Source organism: Carassius gibelio, chromosome A12, assembly GCF_023724105.1.
Source record: "Carassius gibelio isolate Cgi1373 ecotype wild population from Czech Republic chromosome A12, carGib1.2-hapl.c, whole genome shotgun sequence".
NCBI classification, from domain to species: domain Eukaryota; kingdom Metazoa; phylum Chordata; class Actinopteri; order Cypriniformes; family Cyprinidae; genus Carassius; species Carassius gibelio.
Window position 1 is genome coordinate 17,396,987 of NC_068382.1, and position 26,084 is coordinate 17,423,070.

Here is a 26,084-nt window from a genome sequence, read left to right on the forward strand (position 1 = left end):
GTAAAATGTAGAATATTATGTAATGTAATAAAAAAAGCATATGGCGCCATCTAGTGACAGATAAAGGAAGCGAAATACTCATAAAAAGAATGCTGTGTTTGTCAGGGTCTTGGCAAGGAGGAACTCAGGTGCAGACAGGATTTACAACACAACAGGTTTATTTACAAAAAGGGGAAAATAAAAACCCACGAGGGGGAAAACAAGGACTAGGGCAGATACAAAATAACTAAACAGGACCGATAAGGCAAGATAAACAAAGACTCAAAACTAGAGAACACTGACTACAAATAAACACTCACGGTATACAGAACACAGTATCTTAAAGGGGTTACCAGGGTATTATCACGAATCACAATTCTTAGGGAACAAATCTCAATGAACCGACGCAAGACAGAGCACACTAGGAGATCTAAATAGGGGGAACAATCAAGACACGACAGGTGGCACAGATGGGACAATCAAGACACGACTAGGTTAACAAGGGGGGCGGGGCAAGGGAACGAGACAACACAAGCACATGGCCCAAAGACAAGGCCATGTGCTTGTACACAAAACACGGGTCTGCCATGATCCTGCCTCAAGACTAGGAAAAATCAAGGACACGAGGGCAGGATCATGACAGTGTTATAGACTTTTGTTTATTTCACAAACGATTTAGACAGACGCATTTTTTTTTAAATAAATATACATGAACATAAATATAATAAATCATTTCTGGTCTAAATATTAAAAAAATATAAACTATTTACAAGAAATACTAAAGCACAGCTGTTGAGAGAGATTAGGGAAAGCATGAACGAAGGTATGTTGAGGCACTGGAATCTGCTGATCTTTGCTTTTCCAACAACCAGACAAAGACAAATAATAATAATAATAATAATAATAATAATAATAATAATAATAAAAAGTCAATACATATGTTTGGTACACCACAATACTCTGAACTAATTGAAGCAAAAGGAACCCATAATTTATTTTATCCAAATTGATAAAAAAAATTTGGTTAAAATCTATAGGGAGAAATAAGGAAAAGTGTATATTTGAGGTCTGTAAGTTTTTCACTTTCACAGTCAGTGTTGGGCAAAGTTTACTTTTAAAAATAATGCTTTACAACATCGCATTAGTCCATAAAAAAGGAACTAATTGCATCACTTAGTTATTGTTTTATTTTAATTTTTTAATGGAATGTAAATTTAATGTGTAACATTTACTTACATTTAGTCATTTAGCAGACGCTTCATATAAATGAGTAAAAAATCATCAAGAGAGCAACAATATGCAAGTGCTATAAAAAGTCTCAGTTAGTTTAACACAGTACATGTAGCAAGTTTTTTTATTATATAATAAATACAAAGAAAATAGACAGAATAATATGAGGTCATAAATATGCATGCATAATACTTAAAAATAATAAAAACTGTTAAAAATAGATGTAGAAGCAGAGGCATGTCATACCAATGTGAAAAACCAACACAATCAAGTGTTTCACAAATGGCAATGTATATTATTGTGATTAAACTAGCTTCAGCCATTTCTGAAGTAGTCCTAACTGTCAGAGTGACATCAGAAGAAACCTGGGGGCAGAATGAGGCAGATGGGAAGGGGAGAATAGGGGCATGGGGGGCAGATGGGGTCCCTCGAAGGATGGCTGCCCAGATCAACATGGTAATTTTAACAACATGAGCTCTTAACATTTTCCCAATAACTACTTCAAACATTGCATTTACATCCTTTTACTAAATAAACAGGAATTCACTAGATAAGATTTAAATCAATTGACTTCCTGGTAGATGGGCTGACATTTTCAACTTCATGGTAGAAAGGCCAACCAACTGTGGATTGTATGTGTAATGCTTCTGTGGTGGAAAAGGTTGACTGACAATCACTGTGTTTACAGAAATTTTTGCACTCAGCTCGCTCACAGCTCCAATATGGCTTTTGCTCAAATGACTCTTGGATTTATAAAGGTTACATTAGACTTGTGCAGTACAATGTACTGCATTAATCTACAATTGTTTTTTTTTTTTTTTTTTTTATGTGACAACTGCAAAGCTATTAGCAGACCACTTGTCAAATAAATGCCACCACAAAAAAGGTGAACACATAAAAGAAAATAAGAGAGTAATAAATCACTCTTCCAGACATCACAATAATCCATTAACTAGAGCACCACGGTAATGCCACGATTGAAAAGTGCTGGTATTAATTAGCTTACGCTTATATGATGGACAGCCTGTCATCTACAACGGTGAGCCAGAGTCAAAATTCTGATCCAAAAGAAATGAGAATGTTTAACTGCTCAGCGGGACTAGAGTAATTTTAATGCCACTGCTACCAAGAATCTGCAGCTGTGCAAAAAAAAAAAAAAAAAATCAGACTGCTTTCTTGACGTGTCCCATGATGATAGTTCTGTTAAAAGGTCCAGAGATCCGTATGACTCAATTGGGCACATCACTAAGCGACTATGCACGGACTGAAATGAGTATTACTGGAAATCAATAAAGTTGATGACCAAGGCAGACACACACACAAACTTAATCTATCCTCAAAGAGAACGACCCATCCTCAAAGCAACCTAGCACTACTTAGATGCACCTTACTCAAGTTAATTAAAGGGGTCATATGATGTTGCTAAAAGAGAGCATGTGTATTTGGTGTAATGAAATGTGTTTATGCAGTTTAAGATAAAACATTATTTTCCACATAATGTACCTCTATGCCTTGCCTTTCCTGAAACGAGTCGTTTTTTACAAAACGTGTTTGAATCATCAGTGGGAAATTCTTTAAATATGAAAACATACTGACAGACTTTGAGTCAGAACATCACTGAGTCATTGTAGGCTACTCTCACAAGTTCAGAACACTCTGTAAAATGCACTGCACGCATCTGAATATTTTGGTTAAACTGTTCTGGAACAGTGTTGTAAATACAACTTAACCACTGATTTCTAGTTGTGTCCTCTTTGGATGACCAAACATAGTAGTTTCGCTTTCACAACGAAACACACAGAATCTCCACAACATGGCGGAAGCAGCAATAATACTACAGTGAGAATTAAAGTTGTGCCTTCTTTCTTTGCGTGAACATTTGGGCGACATCATGCAAATTTTCCCACATTGTGATGTAGACATGTGGGGGCGTTTTTGAACGAGACGTTTTAAGAGGATGTGGATGAGTCTTAACTTTATAAAGTCTCTTTGGGTTTGGGACTTTAGTTTTTGCAGCTTATAACACTCCAAAGAGAAAGGAAAACATGAAATCGCATCATATGACCCCTTTAAAAACCTGCTCACAAACAATTGACCCTCTCTTTACAGCAAAGTAGCAATTAGTCTAAACAAATGAGCACTTTTATGTTCTGTCATGCCTGTGGTTCTGTGCAATTAAATTTTAAGACCTTGAACTAAATCAATTTTGTATGCTGTACTGATGATCAATCCTCATATGATGCAAAAATTAAAATGTACAAGGGACGTGGTAATGTATTGTTTTTAAGTATCTGAAGAGGAACGGCAGTAAGGAATGTTATAGACAAGACACGTGTATTGGATATTATCTCTGTTTCTTGCATTTTCCTACTTTTCTTAATTATTTCTTAATTAATTCTGCACAGCTAATCATGTGGTTTAATCTTGTAGTAGATAAATCACTCCTGGTATTTCCCCTTCTTGTCAGTTTGAGGCAGGAAATTATAGGAGAAGATCATTCTGATATGCTTTCATCAAATAATCTCTCATGTCAAAATATTTAGGAGATTCAAATATTTCTTTCTAAATCAAAACAGATTTGGAGAAATTTAGCATTACATTGCTTGCTCACTAATGGATCCCCTGCGGTGAATGGGTGCTGTCAGAATGAGAGTCCAAACAGCTGATAAAAAAACATCACAATAATCCACAAGTAATCCACACATGTCCAGTCCATCAATGAATGACTTGTGAGGTGAAAAGCCACATGTTTGTAAGAAACAAATCCATTATCAAGACATTTCAAAACTTCAATCAGTAATATTGCAGGGAAAAATATATCTCCAGTGAAAAGGTCTTGTCTGAATCAGGAGAGAAATATACACAGATCCATTTATGCAAGTACCATTTAAAAGGGACAACAGCTTAAACCATTCTAAAAAAATGCTGGTGGATTTTGATGTGAGCAGACGCCATGGTATAGACCTTTTTACTGGAAGGAGCATTATTATGGAGAATGGACTTTATTTTAAAGTTAAAACGCATTGATGGATTTGTTTCTGACACAGAGCATTTGACTTTACACATCAAGTCGTGTTGATTAGCGATAATTACTGCAGAGAATCCATTGGTGAGCAAGTGATGTAAGGCCAAATTTCTCAAAATTTATAATGATGAATAAACAAACTCATCTACATCTTGGATTGCCTGATGGTGAGTGAACTGTTTAATTTAATTTTACACACACACACACACACACAGGATGAACATATACCGTTTTTGTAGATAGAGGAACCTGCCTCCTGATGCCCCTCTTGGTTTGTTTTTGGGTGACACAACTGGTCACGTGATATACATATGGAGGTACATGAGGAGGCAACGTCTCCATTTAAAAAAAAATAGCATTTTCCCCCGTTTTATCTCTTTCTAGAAGAGTGATATACCTTGAGACTTCATCTCATGTGAGTGTGTATTATTTTAATGACAGTTTTTCAAAGGTACTGTGAGTTTGACTTGTGTCAAACTTTTTCATTAGCAAAAAACGACTGCGTGCACCTTTAAGAGAGCAAAGCGCGTGACGCCCCTCCGAAATCTCTCGGTAAACTTAGAAATAGACTTATTTCATTACCTCGAGGGATTGAGATGGCCATGCTGACCGACTGTATATATAAAGGAGAACTGCATGAACATACTTATGCTCAACTGTGGACGCAAAGCGAGCGGACCTGTGACGCAAAGGCGCTCTTTTGGACTTCTGTTTCCTCAAGTGAATTGCTTTATCAGAAAAGATTGGAATATTTATTTATTTATTTATTAGTATTTATTTAGAAAATAAACAATAAGAAGACGTATAGAACATACACATTTTGAGTGTTTAAATTGATATAATTATTTTTAAACTGACATATTTTTTTACATTACGCAAATTCTGTGTCTGTAAGTATAAAACATGTGTCTTGGACTTTCAAGAAGCACCCTAGTGATGATTTTATGATTTTTCCTGATCTTTTTTATACCAATGCCCAACCCTAACCGCTGTTATGGAATCGTTTGGGTCTTTTGTCACCGAGTCCACCGACATCATCACACCGGACGATCCGTTCTCGGGTCCCCTCAAGTCTGTTGCGCCCTGGAATTACACTTTCCTCGCATGTCTGATGTTCATAGTGACTTCACTGTCTTTAGCAGAGAACTTCACCGTTATGCTTGTGACGTTTAGATTCAAACATTTAAGGAAACCGCTGAATTACATCATTGTTAATTTATCTGTTGCTGATTTTCTAGTTTCACTGACAGGAGGCACTATAAGTTTTCTAACTAATGCACGAGGCTACTTCTTCCTGGGCGTCTGGGCGTGTGTGCTGGAAGGATTCGCTGTCACTTTTTTCGGTAAGTTATTAGATAACAATACCAAGACGTGCAACATGTATTACTTTAAAATAAGTAGTAGCCTACATATTTTATGTAGGAATTATCCTAGTATATTTATTAGTAACGTTCAATAAAGAGGACATTTTGTAGACTATGTTAAAAATGTGTTACAGTGACTAACTCTATAGATGTGATTAACTATTGGATTTCTTTCTTTCTGCAGATTATTTATCATTTCTATTGGCATGTTCTTTGTTTTTGTTTTTTACAGAAAATATCATTGTTAAAATAATGTTACTACAGTAAAACAATAATAAATCTGTGGTTACTGAGGTTTCACAGCACATACTTAAACTATAGGTACTGTAGTAAATTTTGGTACATTTTCATCAATTTTCATCCATCCATCCATTACTACACCATCATAAGTGTAGTAATTATGGAGTACCAGTAATCTAAGACAATTTGGTTTTACAGAGTAAATTTTAAAACAAGATAGAAAAGTTGCAAAGCCCTGATTCTGTGCATGTTGTTTTTGTTTGACTAATCAGCCCTTTTATTCTACATAAGAAGAAAAAAAAACTTACTTTGGTAAATCATAAATGTGACATTATGAGAAAAGTCAACTCTTTATCTCATAATTTTGACATTTATCTTATGAATGTGATTCACCAAAGCATGATGTTTTAAAAAAAAAAAAAAAAAAATGTATGTGGTGGCTAAATGCCTCCCATAGTTACCTGCAATCAGGTAATCAGGGTTTTATTTGAGCTCCCTGCAGTTCTTCTCTTCTCATGGGCCACTTCTCATCTGACACTGGACTAGTAAGCAACAGTAATAAAAGACTCTTCATCTCCACCCCAAACTCTCTGTATCTTCATTATTGATCCAACAAATCCATTAGTAGTTCTTGTTTCCCATGATGCTCATTGCTTTTAATGTAAAATAACAGCTTTTTTTAAAAGCAAGCTGGAATCTGATTAATTCAGTTTATTTGTCGAAATTACGCTGAACTTCTGTTCTCATCTCTTGTTAAATTTCAGTACAGGGACATATTAAATCACTGACAAAGTGCAGTGATGATAGGTGTACCTTCTTGGTTTCTAGGGATTGTGGCTTTGTGGTCTTTGGCAATCTTGGCATTTGAGCGATATTTTGTGATCTGTCGTCCTCTGAAAAATGTCCGGCTGGGGGGCAAGCACGCAGCAATGGGCCTTGTTTTTGTCTGGAGCTTCTCGTTCATCTGGACAATCCCACCAGTTCTTGGCTGGAACAGTTATACGGTCAGCAAAATTGGCACCACCTGTGAACCCAACTGGTGAGCTCACAATACTATTTCACTAAATATACCGTCATGTACTCACTCTGTATCCAATATTGTTCATCTCTCGCTCACAGTCTTTCAATCTCTGTCTTTCTCTGTCATGGACATGTATTAACAGTACAACAACCACTGTTATGTGATGCTGTTGATGAATACTAATGTGCCTTGCACACGTTCCTTAAAGTGGCATCATTTGGAGACAGACAAGGAGTTCAAGTCAAGGCTTCTTCTTGAGTGTTATATTGTGACAGAAAAAAAAAGAAACCACTTATAAACCCAAGGCTGATGCCATGCAGCCATCAGTTGAAAAATTGCCTTCAAGAGACTGGCACAAAACATTTGTGGCTGTGGCTTAGCTTTGGCCTTGGAACACAAACAGTGCAAAAACATTTAAATAGGGAATGCAAAGTGACACAGAGAAGACCAAGGATGGGGAATTTTTTTTTTACTGTTGTGGGGCATATGTAGATGCTCACTAGAGTAATGTAGATTCTTCAGATGAGATCTCTAACAGCAAAACAGTGAATATTGGTGTCTATTTAGTCTAATTTATCCAAATGTTGAAACTTCCTTGAGCTTACAGGTGCTTATTTCTCAATTGATCTGTTGCAATGTTTGTTTAAACCGAACAAAGCACTTCACAAAGCACCCAAAGCATATTATGCAAGTGTAAAATGTGCATGTGCTCTTACTGTTAAAGATTAGTACATAATTGATTGCCTAAGCATTATTATCCACACTAATGTTCGTGCTCAAATGGTGTGTTCAAGTCCTCCTGCTCCTGGGAAGTAATGAATTTTATTATTTGGGAAGTTGAAATTGTAAAGTCAAATGAGTTCAAGTCACTTTAGTTGGAGCAAGATGGCAATGTACCTTTTCTACAAAAAAGGAACTCTTAATAAGGAATGTGCATCAGGTGTGTTTTTACATTTTTATTTAATTTATGAAGATGCTGTAAATTGTATCGTTAAGATTCTATCATAATAGTACAGTGCCATCATATTATGTGGTAAACTAGACATGCAACTTTTGCAAATTTACTAAAGTTAATGTCAACAATACAGATTCAACAAAATTACACAAGAAAAAAAATTAAACAATACAGATGCTGCATCCAATGCAGCTGACATGTTTTCTCGCTGACATGCCGCCAACTTGGAAACTTGGGGTTTAAAGAAGAGCTTCCCATTCATAATTATGACTTTGTGGTAGTGTTCATGTGCTTTCACTTGTAAATTTTATTTTTCCAAAACTTTTTCCACACAAAAAGTACCTGTAAGATGATGACATAAAGGAAAGATAAAATGAGGTCTAAAGTCTCTGTTTTTCTTTTTTAAGGTACTCGACTGATTTCTCAGACCACACCTACATCATCACCTTTTTCATTACATGTTTTATCCTTCCTCTCGGTGTGATCATTATCTCCTATGGTAAACTTATGCAGAAGCTTAGAAAGGTTGGTAAAACCCTCTTATCTTTATTTTCATTACTTGCTTTATAGCAGATATTTAGATAGAAATGAATAAAGAACAAAAAATGAATAAAACTGGTAAAACAGCTAAGAAGCTTTTGTTTGGTTGTGTATTGTGCAATAACATTGAATGTTAATTTAGTTTAATTTTAGAACTCTAATATGTTTAACAGGTATCGAACACTCATGGAAGGCTGGGCAGTGCACGTAAGCCTGACAGAGAGGTGGCGAGGATGGTCATTGTAATGATAGTTGCATTCATGGTTGGATGGACACCGTACGCAGCATTCTCAATTACTGTCATTGCCTGTCCCACAATTCATATTGATCCTCGCCTGGGCTCAATACCGGCCTTCTTCTCAAAGACTGCAGCTGTATACAATCCCATCATTTATGTCTTCATGAATAAGCAGGTACATCTTTGCAATCTGCCATTTGTCTTCCTTGTCATTTTTGGATCACTTACACATTTCATTAAAAAAAAAAAAAAAACAACTTATAAGTTTAGGGTGCCGAGCTGAGAAAAAAAAAGTGATGATAGGGTTTTATATTTGATATATTAAGAATCGATTTGTAGTGTTTTTATGTCATCAATCAATACAGACAGAAAAGCAACAAGGAGTGAATCTCGTAAACGGCATATATAACATAAAATGAAACAACAAACTCACCTGAACTAATAAGTAAATTTTTTTTATGAAATTTGTTGGTGAATGTCTATCTATCTATCTGTCTGTCTGTCTGTCTGTCTGTCTGTCTATCTATCTATCTATCTCGAGTTACAAATTCACCTATTTGGAAATATCTGGGTACCTTTAGCTTTCCTAAGAGGAGATCTTAGTTCCTACAATTCAGTTGCTTTGATTGCTTTGTCGTCCTGGGCAAACAGTGGTTTATTCTGTATTCTCAGAGTAGTTATGCTTTATGGGCAGTACAGTCTGCACAGTTGATCCATGATATCTCATTCTTTTTTTTCTTTTGACGTACATTAAGCTACATACATTAAGCTCGTAGAGGGAAATTTCTCCTCAGTTTCCCTGTAGTGTGTCATTTGATATAAAAGGTGGAGCAGTGATCTTTTGTAGTCATGTGACTCTGATGACCACCCCTAGGATGTGGGTCCCAGGTGGTTTGGAGCGGAGGCTGCTGGACCCCTTGAGCTGTGCACATCTTCCAGAACTAACCCAGTTCCTGCCCAGCTGTTCCCAGAATAAATTCAGGTCAAGGGTCACAGGGTCTCAAATTTCTTTGACATGAGAGAGAGAGACAGACTACATTATAGAGATATGAGAACAAACACTCGAGAGTGAGAATAGGGATGGGTTCTTTAACCATATAGCATCAGTAATGCTGCATTGTATTTGGATATCACAATAGCTCTTGAGTACATACCACATATGGGCTGTATATAGACATGTTTTATTGAAGTTTGCTGTTTTCAATAAGAATGCAAAGGTTATTGTCAGTCTTTTATGAAATGGATTGAATATAGATTTGATAGATCTGAAATAGAACATGTACCGCTAGATTTTGTCTAGATTTTTCTAAATTAAATATTAAAATGTATTAGTTGTAAAAGAACATTTACTTAGACTAATACATGCTGTAGAAGCATTGCTCATTTTTAGTTCAAAATATCTAATTAACTAATATAAACATCATTGTAAAGAGTTATAATGTGTTTAATCTAACATTTCAGCAGCTTATGTTGTTATATAAGCAGTTAAAAATTACTGTAACTTTCCATTACAGATAAATACAGCTTATCTTTTTACATTCTGCTTGTATTATTCTGTAAAGGTATACCGACTGTAGTGTTTCTCTGCATGACAAATTTGACCGAGAGAGTAACTTGTATTACCCAGGGTACCTAATTTTCATCCAGTCCAACCAAAACCTTGAGGACATGAATATATTTACTTCTCATGACCTTATCATCTTTAATTAAGGTCAAAATGTCCTTGTATTTACATAGAGTACATCTTGCTTAATGACCTTTTCCTCGTTTCGATGCAGGGGTTGTGCAAAGTTTTAAATACTGAGAATAAATCTCTAAATGGTGTCTTAGAGACTGGAAATATTAATCAAAGATTTTCTTTTGTGTTTTGAGCATAGTCTTATAATTAAAACCTCGTTTGATTTCATTTGTGTGTGTGTGGAAGAGTGATTTCTTTGATTAGGTAACATTAGGAAATTCAGTGTGGAATGACTATGATCTGTATTCACACTAAAACTAAAAGCTCTTTCTCTCAGTTCAGGAAGTGTCTGATCCAGATGTTTAAAGGAAATGTCACCAATTTGGACTCCACCAATCTGAACCAGACATCAGACAAAGGAGCCATCACTGCCACAGCAGAGAGTCACCTTGAAGAGATGTCCACCATTGCTGCTCGCGTGCCCATGTCCATGTGCAACACGGAGAAGAGTGAGGATGAAGAGGAAGAGTCGGAGCAAAGTGGTCCAAAGCAGCTCTCTTTATCAGATAGTCGAGTGTGTCCTTTGGGAAAAGGGGTAATCTGACTAAATGTATACCTTTAGTCTAACCTGTTGTCTTACTAAAGCATAAATCCTGCAGTCGTTACCACTGTTGGAATGCATATGTTAAAATCTGTTGTTTGCTTTTTCATATGTTCTTTGTTGTTCGCATTTCTTTATGTTGTGGCGATTTGCGGTCTCAATGGATCTGTGTACATGTCAGTATTGCATTATTACCTTACATAAACATGAAGGAGGCAGGCAATACATTTCCATACTGTCCTGAACGAATAATATTTGTTTTTCAGACCTATCTCTTCTTACTCTATTGCTGATTACACATTAGTTCCAGTGCAGATGTTTTTTTTTTCTTAAATCAAATCACAGGCACTTTTATGAGACAAGCACCGAAAAAAAAGAATAATAATACAAATAGTCAAACAGCAGAAATAAAATCAGCTGCTTTTGAAAATGTAAATAATCACCAGTCTACAGCTTGGGACACTTGCCCCACCCCTAGCTTCTTCTGATTGGTCTGCTGTTTTGAAATCAACTTTAATGAGCTGCTCTTTGTCTCAAAATCTAAACCTGACCTAAGACAGTCATTCTAGTGCATGTTTACATATCTCAGAATCTAACACCATACCAATTCATTTAGGCCTAGTGAACTAATGGGTCAGACTGCTTTGGCAGTGTTATCTGCTTTGCAATAAAGTAATAAAGTTTATTAAATAAACCATCCAATTAATGTCCCCTATCTCATGGAAATAAGATCTTCTGACAATTCAGTTTATTGTTTATTGTTGATTTTTCAGTCTTTTGTTTTGAGAGGTTTATTAAAGAAGAGTGATCAAATTGTATTTATTTAACAGTTTATATAAACTTTGGTATATGAGTGCTTGTGATTTTTAATGAACTGTCTGAAAGTCTTATTAGCCCATAATGTTTGGTGTTTGCCAACAATTTCTGTCCGAACTGAGTATTGATATCGATGTTTGTCTGTGGCATGCCATGTAATGTTTTACGTATGTATTTATTTATCAATGTCTTGGAGTCATTTAGATTTGGTGTCATATTTCAATAAATATGATTTTTTTAAATGTATTTCTAAAACATATAAATGTTGTAGAACACTAATAAAACAACTTGCAATAACTTTCATAACTCCAGAGTGGTCACTAGGTATTAATCTTCAAGAAAGAGGCACATTGTGAATCAGAAATGAAAAAAAGAACTACTAAAGTAGAACTTAAGCAAATCCAGTGTGTTTATTGCATCACACAGAGAACCTGAAATAACAAAGAATCTTTGAGATGAGAGTTGAGAAAATTCTAGAACTTAAAGTTAAGGGAAAATCTGTAAACAATCCAGCTAATCATTTTGTTGATTCCATAGAAACCATTAGTTGTTGTTTTCCACCGGCGCATACTAATGTCTGTCCAGCTACAACAGTGGAGCATGTTTTTAGAATAAGGCCTGTTAGTGATTCTGATGTTACGAGAACAATTATAACTCTTAAATCATCTAGTGTAAAAGATAAATATGGTATGGATGTCGTTATGGATGTCGTTATACTCAAAGAGACTAGTTCGACTCTAATTAAACATATTACTAAAGTTATTAACCTTTCAATTTCTCAGGGAAAAGTCCCAATTGTTTGGAAGTCAGCAACTGTTGTTCCAGTATTCAAAAGTGGAGACCCCCTTTCTATTGATAAGTATAAGTTAATTAGTATTTTATCCACTGGTTCTAAGGTTATGGAAAATCTATTTGCAGAACAGACTAGCAATTACTTGAGTAGTAGTTTATTTTCATTGCATCCAATGCAGGGCAAAATATTCAACAGAAACCGCAAATTGTCTTTTTTTATAGAAAATATTAAAACTTTCTTAGATAAAGGTGGTGTAGTTGGAGTCATGTTCCTTGATTTAAAGAAAGCCTTTGACACTGTTAATCATAGAATCCTTATGTCTAAGTAATCTTGTTTTAATTTATCATTACATACACTTAACTGGATAGAGTCATATCTGTCAGATAGATTTCAGTGTGTTAGAGCACAAAATCACCATTTAGGTACATTAAATGGTGTTCTGCAAGGAACTATCTTGGGTCCACTGCTTTATGCTTTATACACACACACACACACACACACACAAACAAAGTAGATACGAAAAGTCAGACCCCCTTAAAGTTTTCACTCTTTGTTATATTCCAGCCATTGGCTAAAAATATTTTAGTTAATTTTTTTCCTTATTAATGTACACACAGCACCCCATATTGACATAAAAACACAGAACTTGTGACATTTTTGCACATTAAAAAAGAAAAACTGAAATATCACATGTTCCTAAGTATTCAGACCCTTTGCTGTGACACTCATATATTTAACTCAGGTGCTGTCCATTTCCTCTGATCATCCTTGAGATGGTTCTACACCTTCATTTGAGTCCAGCTGTGTTTGATTATACTTATTGGACTTGATTAGGAAAGCCACACACCTGTATATATAAGATCTTACTGCTCACAGTGCATGTCAGAGCAAATGAGAATCATGAGGTCAAAGGAACTGCCTGAAGAGCTCAGAGACAGAATTGTGGCAAGGCACAGATCTGGCCAAGGTTACAAAAATTTCTGCTGCACTTAAGGTTCCTAAGAGCACAGTGGCCTCCATAATCCTTAAATGGAAGACGTTTGGGACGACCAGAACCCTTCCTAGAGCTGTGCCTGGTTTTCTCCACACATACCGCTTAGAAATAAGGCCAAAAAGTTCTATCTTGTTCTCATCAGACCAGAGAACCCTTCAGATGTTTTTTTTAGCAAATTCCACGGGGAATTTCATGTGTCTTGCACTAAGGAGAGGCTTCCGCCGGGCCACTCTGCCATAAAGTCCCGACTAGGGCTGCAGTGATGGTTGACTTTCTACAACTTTCTCCCACCTCCTGACTGCATCTCTGGAGCTCAGCCACAGTGATCTTTGGGCTCTTCTTTACCTCTCTCACCGAGGCTCTTCTCCCTGATAGCTCGGTTTGGCCGGACAATCAACTCTAGGAAGGGTTCTGGTTGTCCCAAACGTCTAAAAAACACCTGAAGGACTCCAAGATGGTGAGAATTAAGATTCTCTGGTCTGATGAGACCAAGATAGAACTTTCTGGCCTTAATTCTAAGCGGTATGTGTGGAGAAAACCAGGCACTGCTCATCACCTGTCCAATACAGTCCCAGCAGTGAAGCATGGTGGTGGCAGCATCATGCTGTGGGGGTGTTTTTCAGCTGCAGGGACAGGACGACTGGTTGCAATCGAGGGAAAGATGAATGCGGCCAAGTACAGGGATATCCTGGACGAAAACCTTCTCCAGAGTGCTCAGGACCTCAGACTGGGCCGAAGGTTCACCTTCCAACAAGACAATGACCCTATAAGCACACAGCCAAAATATTGAAGGAATGGCTTCACAACAACTCCGTGATTGTTCTTGAATGGCCCAGCCAAAGCCCTGACTTAAAACCAATTGAGCGTCTCTGGAGATACCTGAAAATGGCTGTCCACCAACATTTACCAACCTGACAGAACTGGAGAGGATCTGCAAGGAGGAATGTCAGAGGATCCCCAAATCCAGGTGTGAAAAATTTTTGTTGCATCTTTCCCAAAAACACTCATGGCTGTATTAGATCAAAAGGGTGTTTCTACTAAATACTGATCAAAGGGTCTGAATGTGATATTTCAGTTTGTGTCAACTAAATGTGTCAAAAACAGTATGTATGTTTTTAAATCTAACAGTATTGTTAAAGAGACCGATGTTTACGTGCAAGGGGTGAAGCTGCAGGTAGTGCCTCAATATAAATATCTGGGAATACTAATTGATTTTTAAACATACATTCAAAGCTCAAGTTAAAAAGGTTTGCAAGCAGGTTACGTTTAATCTCTTTAATTTTAAGTAGAGTTTATATGTCATTAGAGGCAGCTAAGATGTGTATGTATGATGTATGTATTTTATGGTTATTTCTCCCATGACTTATTGTTTAACCAACTGTTCTCAGACGAATTCAGTGACTCTAAAACCATTAGAGTCCTTATACAAATGTACAAGTCTGCTTTTCCTGTCAAAGCTGCACGAGAAGGGAATACTATTCTGACAACTATAAGCGATCTAGACACTTATGCTTTGATTTGTACTATGTCATTATTACGTTTTCTAGTATGTTTATTTTTATTATTATTATTATTACATTTTCTTTTAGGGTGATTTGTAAAATCTTGTCCAGTGACTAAGGAAGAAAAATAGCCTTTGGCTAATTCTGGTACATTTAAAGGAATGTTTTATTAATGTACAATGTCCCTGTCAACTAAATAGAAAAGAAAAAAAGCACTGTAGGTTTAAATTAAGCTCAGAAACACAATTTCAACATCAGCCTGCAAAAAACATCTGAATTCAATTTATCTTGGCCATGGTTTAACACCCTAGGTAACGAGAGGAACCCAGTATCAGATCACAGATTCATCAGCAGATGACCACCATGCTTGATCTCACTCAACAAGTGAAATATCAGAGGAGGTAAACCATTTTGGCCTATAGGAACTGTTCACCCAAAAATAAATACAATTGCAGAAAATGTATTCACCCTCAGGCTATCCAAGATGTTTAGCATTACATCACTTACTCAACAATCTACTGCAATGAATGGGTGCCGTCAGAATGAGAGTCCAAACAGCTGATAAAAACATCAGAATAATCCACAAGTAATCCACACAACTCCAGTCCACCATTAACATATTATGAAAGCTGTGTGTTTGTAATAAATGTTAAACTGTCACATCTGGTCAAACGTCCAGTCTATACTGATTTTAGAATAATCCATAACACTTCAATCAGTGAAAAAAATCCATACCCTGTTGTCATATTACATCAAAACCATATCAAACATATTTGTTCAGAGCTGTTTTAGATTATTTTTACTCTGTGCTTGATCTGTGTATAGTTCTCTTCATATTCAGACAAGAACTTCTTCACTGGAGAAAGCAATCATATGGATAGATTGCTCAGAAGCAACAGTTCGAATTTAAAATCACCTTAATAATGAATTTGTATATTACAAACAAGCAGCTTTTTGCTTCATAAGATGTTAATAGATGGACTTAAGACATGTAAATTACTTTTTGAATATGGTGATGTTTTTTTTTTTTTTTTTTTTTTTTTTTTTTTTTATCTGTGTGAACATCAGTTGTTTTGATGGCACCCATTCATTGTATTGGAAACATTGGTGAGCAAGTGATGTGATGCTAAATTTCTCCATATCTGTTCCGATGATGCAAGAAACTCATCTACATCTTGGATGGCCAGTAAATTTCCAGTTAGTTTTGGGTGAACCATTCCTTTAAATCCTATGTTACCTATTTAGCAACAAAGACAACGTTTTCACTCAACTCCGAGCTTATTGTAAAATAAGGAAAGGTGGTTTATTAATAGATTTGAATTCAGCTAAACTTATTAATTAAATGTATTTAAACCTTAATGTTTTCAAATTTTGTTAACAATGGATAATAAATCATATGGCAGATGAAAGTGGCCTTAGCAATGGGCATTAACAAAGATGCCTTCTGAACAAAGTCCTTTCCCCTAAAACATTAACAGGCTTTCCAAGGCATTCGATTGGCCTTATGAATTTTAAATATTATTCCTAGTATGTCACACAATTCTGTGTGATCAACGACAATTACAAAGGCCTCAAGATTGCAGTAGATGGGTTTAAAATATGACATTTGTGCAGTGCTTTTGTGACCTTGATGTGTATCTTTGATACAGTCATTAAAACAGCACATGCGGTGTGAATACATCATGCCCTATAGCATACATTTTTTTAATGTGACATAAACATCATAAACATTCATGTCACTATCCTCAGGGGATAGTTTGTGTATGAGTGTTAACCAATGATGAAAAGAGACAGAAGATATATATATATATATATATATATATATATATATATATATATAAACTTTTTGACTGGTTTTTATTGCAGCTTTACAAGCACAAAATGATTCTTCGATTGCTTTATTTTTAACAAAATCTTTGCCTGGTCAGATTTGACTGATAGTGATGCTGTTCCCTAAGTTAGAATATCATGCAAAACACAAATACAGTATGAATAAAAAAATACATGTCTGGCTAATTTACTATTAAAATAATCTCTTTTTTTTTTTTTTTTTTTTTTTTTAATGGGATGTTGAATTTTGTCCATGCCTTTGTCTCATTTTTATGGTAATTTTCAGAGCTTGTATTCTTCTGTGAAGGCTTTGGACTGGAATGAATTTCGAAATTTCTTATTATAGAATTCTGCAGTGCATGAGGTGCTCTGGAGTTAGAATTCATCAGGCATGCTGAACTTTTTTGGTGGGCACTGCTAATAGGAAATCTCCACAGCAATGTGATAAGAACAGGCTTAGCTTGCTCACGAGGTCAACATGTTTACACAAACAGCATTAGGGCTCACTTGAAAAAATGAATTACTTTCTGCAGTTTCCTCTTACGTTAGAAGGTACTGGAATGTCATGTATGTGTATTTTTTTTTTTTGTGCTATGTTATTTGTCGTTTGAAAAAAGGAAAACATTATTTGAAAAAAATGTCTGGAATTTTAAAATTGATTTGAGACTCACAAAAATTATAAATGTCTGTTAACAGTCTAGAATCGTTTTACATGAGACTGCAGACTATATTGCCTACAAACTGTTGGTTTACCAAAAAAAAAAAAAAAAAAACGGTTTGCCTTATAAGAAATTTAATGGCTCTCAAAGCAGAACAAATAAGATATTTAAAACTAAAAATTTGTTTATTTTTCTCTTTATGGTATATTAACCTCTTGTATGCACAGAAACAACCCTTGGGATCCCAACATGAGGAAAAGCATATGTCGTATTTTATAAACACACGTTTTAATCTGTGCAGAAATGTCATATGAATAATATGAAACTTCAGATGTGCACAGATATATGGCAATTCTAATCCATAAAAAATAAAATGTGATCTTTAAACAAAAATGAGAAAAAAAGAGAGAAAAAAAGTATACCCAGTTTACATAACATATTAATCAACAAAATAAAAGTAATATTAATAGCCTTCTCTAAGGTAAGCTCTAAGCTTCTCATTGATTCTTGCTGAGGAAGTCACAGAGGACATTGTTTTTGCTGTCAACTCAATTACCCCTCATCATAACTAAAACATTTAAAAAATAATGACAGTACGTGTGAAAATGTGACCTGAATGGATAATGATGTTATAAGAAATTAATGCATCCTGACACCTGCAGTGTTATTATTATTATTTTTTTTTTTTTTTATGATTTACTCCGTAATGAATCCATTCTCTGCTTCAAAAGGAAAATAATTTACATAGCTTGTTTTTTTTTTTTTCTCTGTGCAATCCTCTGTTGGTCTTTCCTACACAGGACAACTTCTCCTCCTACCCACAATCTGGCCATTCCTCTGTGGGACAATTAGCTCCAAATTGTGGACTTTAAAAATGTAGAAAGAAATGGGATGAGAATCCTGTGGAGATACAAGCAGACATTGTAATGAGGTTAGCTGGGACGTGAATCAGCATTGGCATGAAGAGATCTGTGAATAAGTGTCAATGTTAGTCTGTGGTGCTGATGGTGCATATATCAACACCATCATCATTGAAGATGTCAAAGAGTAGTCTTGGCTTCAAAAACGGTTCATAAATAAATAAACATTTGAAAATAGTCTTAAGGTGCCTACATCTAAAGGCAAGGTTGACATTTCTGAATGTTTCCTGACCAGGAATCTGTGATTTGGAAACTTGTTTGTAGTATTTGAAAGTCAGTGGCAGACCAAAGGGTGAGAGAACAACAAACACCAGTGCGATCAAAGCTAATTCATCAAAGTGTGTTTGAGTAAATTAGTCTGGGATGGAAAGATAACTTCATATTAGGTCTCTTCATTACTCTCTGCCTGCCCAGTCCTTACATAATTGCAAATTCTACCATTCATTTTTGCTTTATAATGATGCATATATACCCCACCTCCCACCCCATTATCATTGCATGTTTTTGCAGTAATTCTGGTTGTCAACCAGAATTTAATATAGAATTTGGTCTGTTGTCAACCAGAATTTCATCCAATCTGACTGGACTTCCAGAGACCAAAGAGGTTAAGATTTTCTTCTTTACTTCAACAAACTGAAGTCATCAGCTCAAAAAATAAGCTCATACAAGACACCTACAGTTAAAATATATTTCACCATAACAGCATCAAATCTGTGTAAACATGTTTCTGATGTCCTAAGCAACAAATTGAGCTAAGAAGTTTCATATTAGGCATTAAAGTGAAATATCTAATAAAACGAGTTTTTCAGTTTAATTTTATTCTTACTTTTCATTGTTTTAATGCAACATTTATTATGTTTAGTTTTGGTTATTTATAATTGTCATTTAATTTTAGTGCCTAATATAGTGCTTTATGGGATAAAAAAAAAAGATTATAAAAAAGACAATAATTACAATAATGATTATATTATTATAGTTATTATTTAATAATGTGATTATTAGATCTAACAACAACAATAATAGTAATAGTGGCAAGTAAAATTATTTTATAATTAGGGTCGTGTGCAGATAAATCATAAACAAATTGTTCTGCATTGGACTCATCTCAGCAACTCCCAGCTAAATCTAACATTTTTATACACTATTAAAACAATTTTGATTAGAATTATTTAAACCTTAATTAACAATAATTATTTAATATTAGCATTAATACTAATGTTAATAATAATAATATATAAAATTAATTTAAGGTTGTTTGAATGTGGTCTCTTTTTGGTTTTGCTTCTTTTGAGTCCACTAGAGTGCACTGTTATATCACACTCACTGATGTCGTTTCAGCTTCATTCTGCAGCATGCCATAGTTGCGTCGACTATCTGTCTCGAAATGAAATTCAAAATGACAGATCTCTTTATCCGATTTGCCCTCAGATGTTTATTATTGCACAATAGACCGTTACATGTTTGCACAAAAATCATACCATTTTAAATTTCAATAACCATACACTGACTCACTGCTGTATAATGAATGCATCATGAGTCACTGAATCATGAAATCAAAGCGTTTCACTGCCTGTATAGAGGAAAGGCTTGCTCAATACATCAACATGCTCACAGTGAGGTTTAGCTGCAGTTATCATTTATACTTTTTTACCTTGTAATGCACTGTGCTCAAGGGTATATCCTGCACATAACATACATCTAACAATCTAACACTACTGTAATTCTAATGTGTGAATTATTTATCAAAGACAGTGACGAACTTTGATGCCCTAAATGAAAATTAACAGATTCTGACAGTCAGTTTTAACAGATGGAAGAGACTTTTTTTCAGTGGACTAGAGTGTCTGTTTCACCTGTTTTGAAAATCAATCTGACCTACCTGCTTAAGACCAGAAGTTAATTCTGTCATCTTTACAACTCGAGTCTAAGCAAATCTAATCAGGCAGGAGGGAAAAACTGTTGGGATGTGCTACCACTGCAATATATGTAAGGAAAACATTCATAGTGCATCTTGTCATGCAGGAAATACCCATTGTGATGTGCTTACCCAAAACCATATTCTTAAATCAAAGGATGTGTAGGCCCTATATTGTGTGGGCATACTAGGTTTTTAGTACACCTTGTCTGTGTATTTTATATGTTTGTGTGAAACTGAAAATGGAGAACAGGGGTGGGTGGCGGGGGCGACACAGAGCGATTCATGGCTTTGAGTCAAAACGCTGAGCCCTCAGGGATGGAACGGCCTCTTACACCTCTCTGGTGCTGCTTAATCTTCACTGCAGGGTCACATGGTGCATATGACCAAATGTGTCCATAATAAACTTCACAACTAATATAGGCAATTGCTGTTTTTCTTGATCGCACGATTGAGTGCTTTTTAATGCTTGATGTACAGCAGTTACCCAGAACCAGTGTTTTTATACTAAATTCATATAGGTTAAGCAAAACTACATTTCATGTCACATTTTTTAAAGGTATTGGCAAAATTACAATACAGATTGATTCCAATTACAACATGTCAACACAAAATATAGCTTTCAGCCCACAGACTTGACTTGAGGTATTATAATGCCTTACATTTATTTTCTACCCACAAAATATATAATTTTGCAGCGTAGCATGAAACCATGCAATTTTTATAATCCTATAATACCATGATATTGCTGACATAATTGATCCAAACAAACACGGATAAAGTGACTGTCAGGAAGGATTCAAATTTATTGGTGTTCTATTAAAAACATGACTACAACATCACTTAAGACACATCATTTAAGGACAATTACATGCTCATTTGAGCAGATGATTATTCTGTTGTATCACTTTTATGAAGTAAGCTTAGAGATGGTTTAATTAGAGAGAAAAAAATCAGCTAAAATTTAGATGTAAATGTAATTATATTTGATTTAATTCAAGGCAAATAGATAAAAAAAAAAAAAAAACGTTTTTCACAATTTTTTCATTTCATGTGCATTACTGAATAAGAAATAGTGAGGCAGTCATCATCTTCATCTTCATCAAAAGAAAAAGAAAAAAAGAAGTTGGGTCTGGTAAAAAAAAGTTATTTCTAAATCCACTTTAGACCCTATAGGTGTGATATGCCGATAGCACTGCTGGCTTGAGTGGATCATAATCCTGTTTTTTCCTGAACTGGCACTTAGAAAGGCCCAGTCACATTGCATGTGGATTATCCCGATATATGAGAAATTTGCTTCCTAAGCTTGCACAGAAACAATGTGCTCCACATGGTTTTAGATAAAAACCCTAGCGAGGAATCACTTTTTGATGTTGAGGTAGAAACCTGTACATCGTGTCAAAACACATTAGCCTTATCAGAAGAAAAGGTCTGAAGTTCTCCATCCATTGGGAATGTGTGTGTGTGTGAGAGAGAGAGAGAGAGAGATGGCCTGGGGATATAATGAAGAGGATGAGAACTAACAAACTGTATACAGCAGGAAGCAGACATATACAAAAAAACACATAATTGGGAACAGGTTGAGATCATAAAGCCAGTCATCACTCCAAATCTCAATAGTACAGTGATAATGACCTGGTGTTGAGATGGTAAAATTACAGCGATGGCATTTTAGCTAATGCTTTGATCTGTAGTAATTTTTGAAAGTGGTGTCGTTTATATTTATGAACCCCTTTGATAGTTAAAAATTTGGTCAACAGTGGCTTTAGTTTTTATGTGCCAGAGGGAAATGTTATGGTCTGGAATAAGAATGAGGTGGAACATTAATGCAATGTGATGTGTGTCCTGCATTTCCACAATGTTAAACAGTGCAATAATTATTGTATACATTTACAGTAATTGAGCACTATATCCAAAACAAAACATTTATCCTGCTTATTCATTAAACTAGATGTTTATGAAATGTTATTCATCTATCAAGGCTAAATTGACTCCACAAACAATTCAACGTGTCTGTTTTTCTAACTAATTACTAACTAATCCGATTACACTAATTCACTCATAAAAAATACTGCTAAAAGCATTAGTGAATACCTGAATTTATGATTTGCCAAGCTGATATAACAGAGATGTTACACCAATTCAGCGTGACTCCCTTCCAAATCAAAATTCTGAGCTGATGAATAAATCTGTTTGAAATTAAATCAAGAGACTTGGACGGGGGCCAGTGCATGCTATTGTGCTGATGTTCCCATTATGTAATTGTTGAAGACTATACTCTTACAGGAAGGTTCACCGTGCTCTAATAAAGGGTTAACACACTGTTCAAAACATAAAACTAGGCTTAAAGAAGTAATGTTGAATACAGTATTTCATTGAATATAGCCTAAAATTGCCATAACCAGTGATTTGGGGGCCCCAGGCAAAATATAGGAATTGGACCCTATATATTTGTACACATTTACCTAGATCAGCCTTTTTTGATGTGATGCTTGCTGCTGCACAATTATGCCTCACAGTTGTATCCAATGTTTCCAATTTATTTTTTTAAATTTTTTTAATGTACGTTATAATGGCTTTCTTTTATGCTTTAAACCACAAAATAGCAATTGATTTACAGCTTTCACAAAAACTAAATAAATTCTAAAACTATAAACTTTTTAAAAGTTATTATTATTATTTTTTTTAAAGAAGATAGATAAGTCTGAAATATAAATTATAATATTCATTTAAAACAGGATTGTGTGTGTGGATTTTCGCATTGGTCTGAACAAAAACTGCAGATGGGATAATTGAAAATGCACATTCATTCTCTGCCAGCAGTAAGCACATTTGGAACATCAGAAATACATAAGTTTCCCCTGTAACGACTGTAAACAAAGCAGGGCTGTGCTCATAAACTCTACTTTATCAGATAAAATGAAAATGTCACCGAAACTTTTCTGAAGACAGTTGGCACCCTTCAGAGATTCATTCATATAAAAACTTGAATTAGTGAGAATGAGAAAAAATATAGTCTATACTGATGAGGAGAAACGTCCACTGATGAGTTTTTAGTGTAAGCCTCTGTGCCAAAGGCTGTCTAATTCTAAACTTTAAAATATACTTATTTCAGTTATTTTAACTACAAATTTAAATGAAAATGAAAAAATAATGAAATGTAAATTAAACATTTACACGCCTGTAATGATTATATAAACCAAACAAGTAACTGTGTATGTGTCCTCTACTTGGGTCCTTCTCATAAATATGTAAGCTGCATTTAAAACAAAAAACATTTAATATGCACTGTTGCACAATATTTAATTACAGCTTCAGATACATTATATTTTCATTTGCTACAAGCAGGATACATGAGAAGTGTGTTCAGCTCTGATACACAGACGGTTGTCGTTGTGATAAACACTGTAAAAACCAGCCATTCTCATGTCAGTGCTTAATGCGCATCTCGTATATGAAAAGCATTTAGAGGGCCCTTGGCTTTTGGGGCAGTCATTCAATAACCCAGATTCATCAGCATTAGAATGAAGGTACAGTACGAACAGATGTGTATCCAAACTTCTTGTTATTAATCCAGCAGGCCTTTTGTACAAAAACCTTTTCTGCGCACATAAATATGCAGATTGTAAAAAGTTACTGAATAAGACCTATTTCAAATACGTGTTCTGAACACTCCCATTCGTCTGCCATTGGTCAGGCAATAAGATAGTCCCACCCAGGCTCACCCCATTAGGTAAAATTATGTTGCTTGTAGGGTGGGTCTGGATACTTCACAAACATTGATATCACATGTTGCGATCAAGTCACAGAGACACAGTGTTTACACAGTCTTTTCTGAGAAAATAAGCTTCAAATGGCTTACTTATATCTGTCTCTGCCTATTAAGCTGTCATAGGAGAAAATATTTTAACATCTAAAAAATTGCAAAACTTCAGCTCTTACAAACCACTGTTCTTGGGCCATCTGAATGTCTGCAGCAATAATAGGTGTGAAAACTGATGATAATGTAGATGTGAGACTGGATAAATCTTACCCTGTGGCTGATGTAAATAAACTTCATCATTCTCAGAAGAAAATGCACTGTGCTGTTTTTTTTTCTTTTTTTTTTTTCTGGGAGCTGGACAGGGAATGAGGCAGTGTTAGTGCATCCTGTCATCTAATGCTGTGGCGGGGATGGGTCACAAACAGCTCCATACTCAAGGCACTGCTGCCAGTACAGCAATGTCGGCTCCTGCCCTCTCCTGATTCATATTACTCAGAGGCCCAAGCGAGAGCCCTCGCTTTGTCATTTCCTTATGTAAGTCCTGAGTTTCTTTACCCTATAGATGTAAGTACTGGGCTTAAGGCTTTATCATATGGTGCTCTTGCTTTCCGCACTCTATCCGCTCAGCCACGGGCTTCAAGCTCCAAACCTTCCCCCTCACTGGAACTCCTTTCCCCCAATACAAAGGAAATTGCCAGGTGTGGTTTGAGCGGACCGATAGCAACAGGGATGCTGCTGACATTTTGTCAAGAGAATGGTGCGGCATCAAGTGCATGGCATGGACTCCAGGCTTTCCAAGAAGCTGCCAGGATGAGAGTGGGCGGCACTAGATTGCAAAGTGCCTGACAGTTTACTTTCAAGCCTCATGTGAGCTTATGTTAGAGACCGGTCTTGCCTTGTTGAGACAATGGCATTAGGAGAGTGCTGTAGATGTTGATCGAGCAATGTCAGCCAACCTTGGCAGAGCTTTAAATGCCATTTCTCTGCCTCCTCTCTTTCACTCTCTTCTTGACAGGTCTCAAGCAGGGACAGTTAATAATTCATGCAGTTGTTGCTTCAGTTTCTTTTTGCTATTAAAGTTGCACCACACTTATTTTACTACTGCTCATCATTTTCCATCTATTTTGCTGTTCAACCACTACTTAGTTCAACAGCATAAACAGCATTACAAGCTCTGTGCAAACACTGACTTGCGGTAAAAACGGATCACCTGCAATTTTCAAGAAATATAAGAGTTTATGATAATGTTGGTTCAGAACACTGGCAGCATCCAGATTGTTATATGTATGGATTTGTTATAAGTTATTTCAAGAAATACAAATAAATCGGTAATTGAATTCCAATTATTAGTCAGGTAATATGATATGATATGATATGATATAACATAATAGATCAAAACTGGTTTATCTAATCCATACCACTGTGGTTTATTAAAGCACTGACATTTTTAGTTATATTCAACATAGTCTGACCTGATTTTTTTGCACGAATACTCCGTTATAGATAAGATTGTGAATTTTATTCAGTTTGATTATGTGCAGATGGCTTTGTTTATTTTGCCACCCATTAAATTTTACAACAGGCATGTCTTGTCTGTTTTAATGTAATTTAGTTTTTGTCCCAAGTCATGTTTAATACTGAATAATGAATAAAATCCCTTATGGGCTCACAATTCTGTTCTGTTCTCATGGGCTGGTACACTAAAGGACATATTTAAATGTCTTGAGTGGGAATGTTACAGGAAGCCTTCACTGTCTATATTTGCATGAGCGAGCAGAGAACTTCTTGGACAGGAACAGCATAGCGTTTGGCATGCAACCCTGAAATAATTCTTATTCTGCAGAATTGTGGGAGGACCCTTTTTGAATGCATTTTGTGTAATGTTTGATCTGACAGGTAACATGCTGATGTGCATGGATATGTAGTCAATTAGCTTCGGCAACAATGAACTTGCAGGTGCCTGATCGAAGATAAATCTGAGAAAACATGCTGTTTTCAACCACAAATAAGTTATGAGATTT

The 26,084-nt window shown here is 35.5% G+C and overlaps 1 protein-coding gene across 2 annotated transcripts; it reads left to right on the plus strand.

The window, feature by feature from the left end:
• Nucleotides 1–4,842: 4,842 nt before the first annotated feature.
• LOC128025350 (vertebrate ancient opsin-like) lies at nucleotides 4,843–11,985 on the plus strand. Of its 2 annotated transcripts, none has more exons than XM_052611620.1 (5): nucleotides 4,843–5,577; nucleotides 6,667–6,877; nucleotides 8,222–8,339; nucleotides 8,528–8,767; nucleotides 9,467–10,580. In XM_052611620.1, the coding sequence occupies exons 1-5, from the start codon at nucleotides 5,229–5,231 to the stop codon at nucleotides 9,566–9,568; spliced, it is 1,020 nt and encodes a 339-aa protein (XP_052467580.1). In that variant the 5' UTR covers nucleotides 4,843–5,228; the 3' UTR covers nucleotides 9,569–10,580. The 2 variants fall into 2 exon arrangements, with proteins under 2 accessions (XP_052467580.1, XP_052467578.1); XM_052611618.1 differs by lacking the exon at nucleotides 9,467–10,580 and adding an exon at nucleotides 10,608–11,985 and having other exon boundaries at nucleotides 4,853–5,577.
• Nucleotides 11,986–26,084: the final 14,099 nt, after the last annotated feature.

What these genes read in the sequence shown, in the direction of transcription:
- LOC128025350 (XM_052611618.1), top strand. Translation starts at nt 5,229, where the DNA reads ATGGAATCGTTTGGGTCTTTTGTCACCGAGTCCACCGACATCATCACA. An exon ending in TTATGCAGAAGCTTAGAAAG is followed by an intron (nt 8,340 to 8,527) that starts GTTGGTAAAACC and finishes TATGTTTAACAG; the next exon opens with GTATCGAACACTCATGGAAG. An exon ending in ATGTCTTCATGAATAAGCAG is followed by an intron (nt 8,768 to 10,607) that starts GTACATCTTTGC and finishes TCTTTCTCTCAG; the next exon opens with TTCAGGAAGTGTCTGATCCA.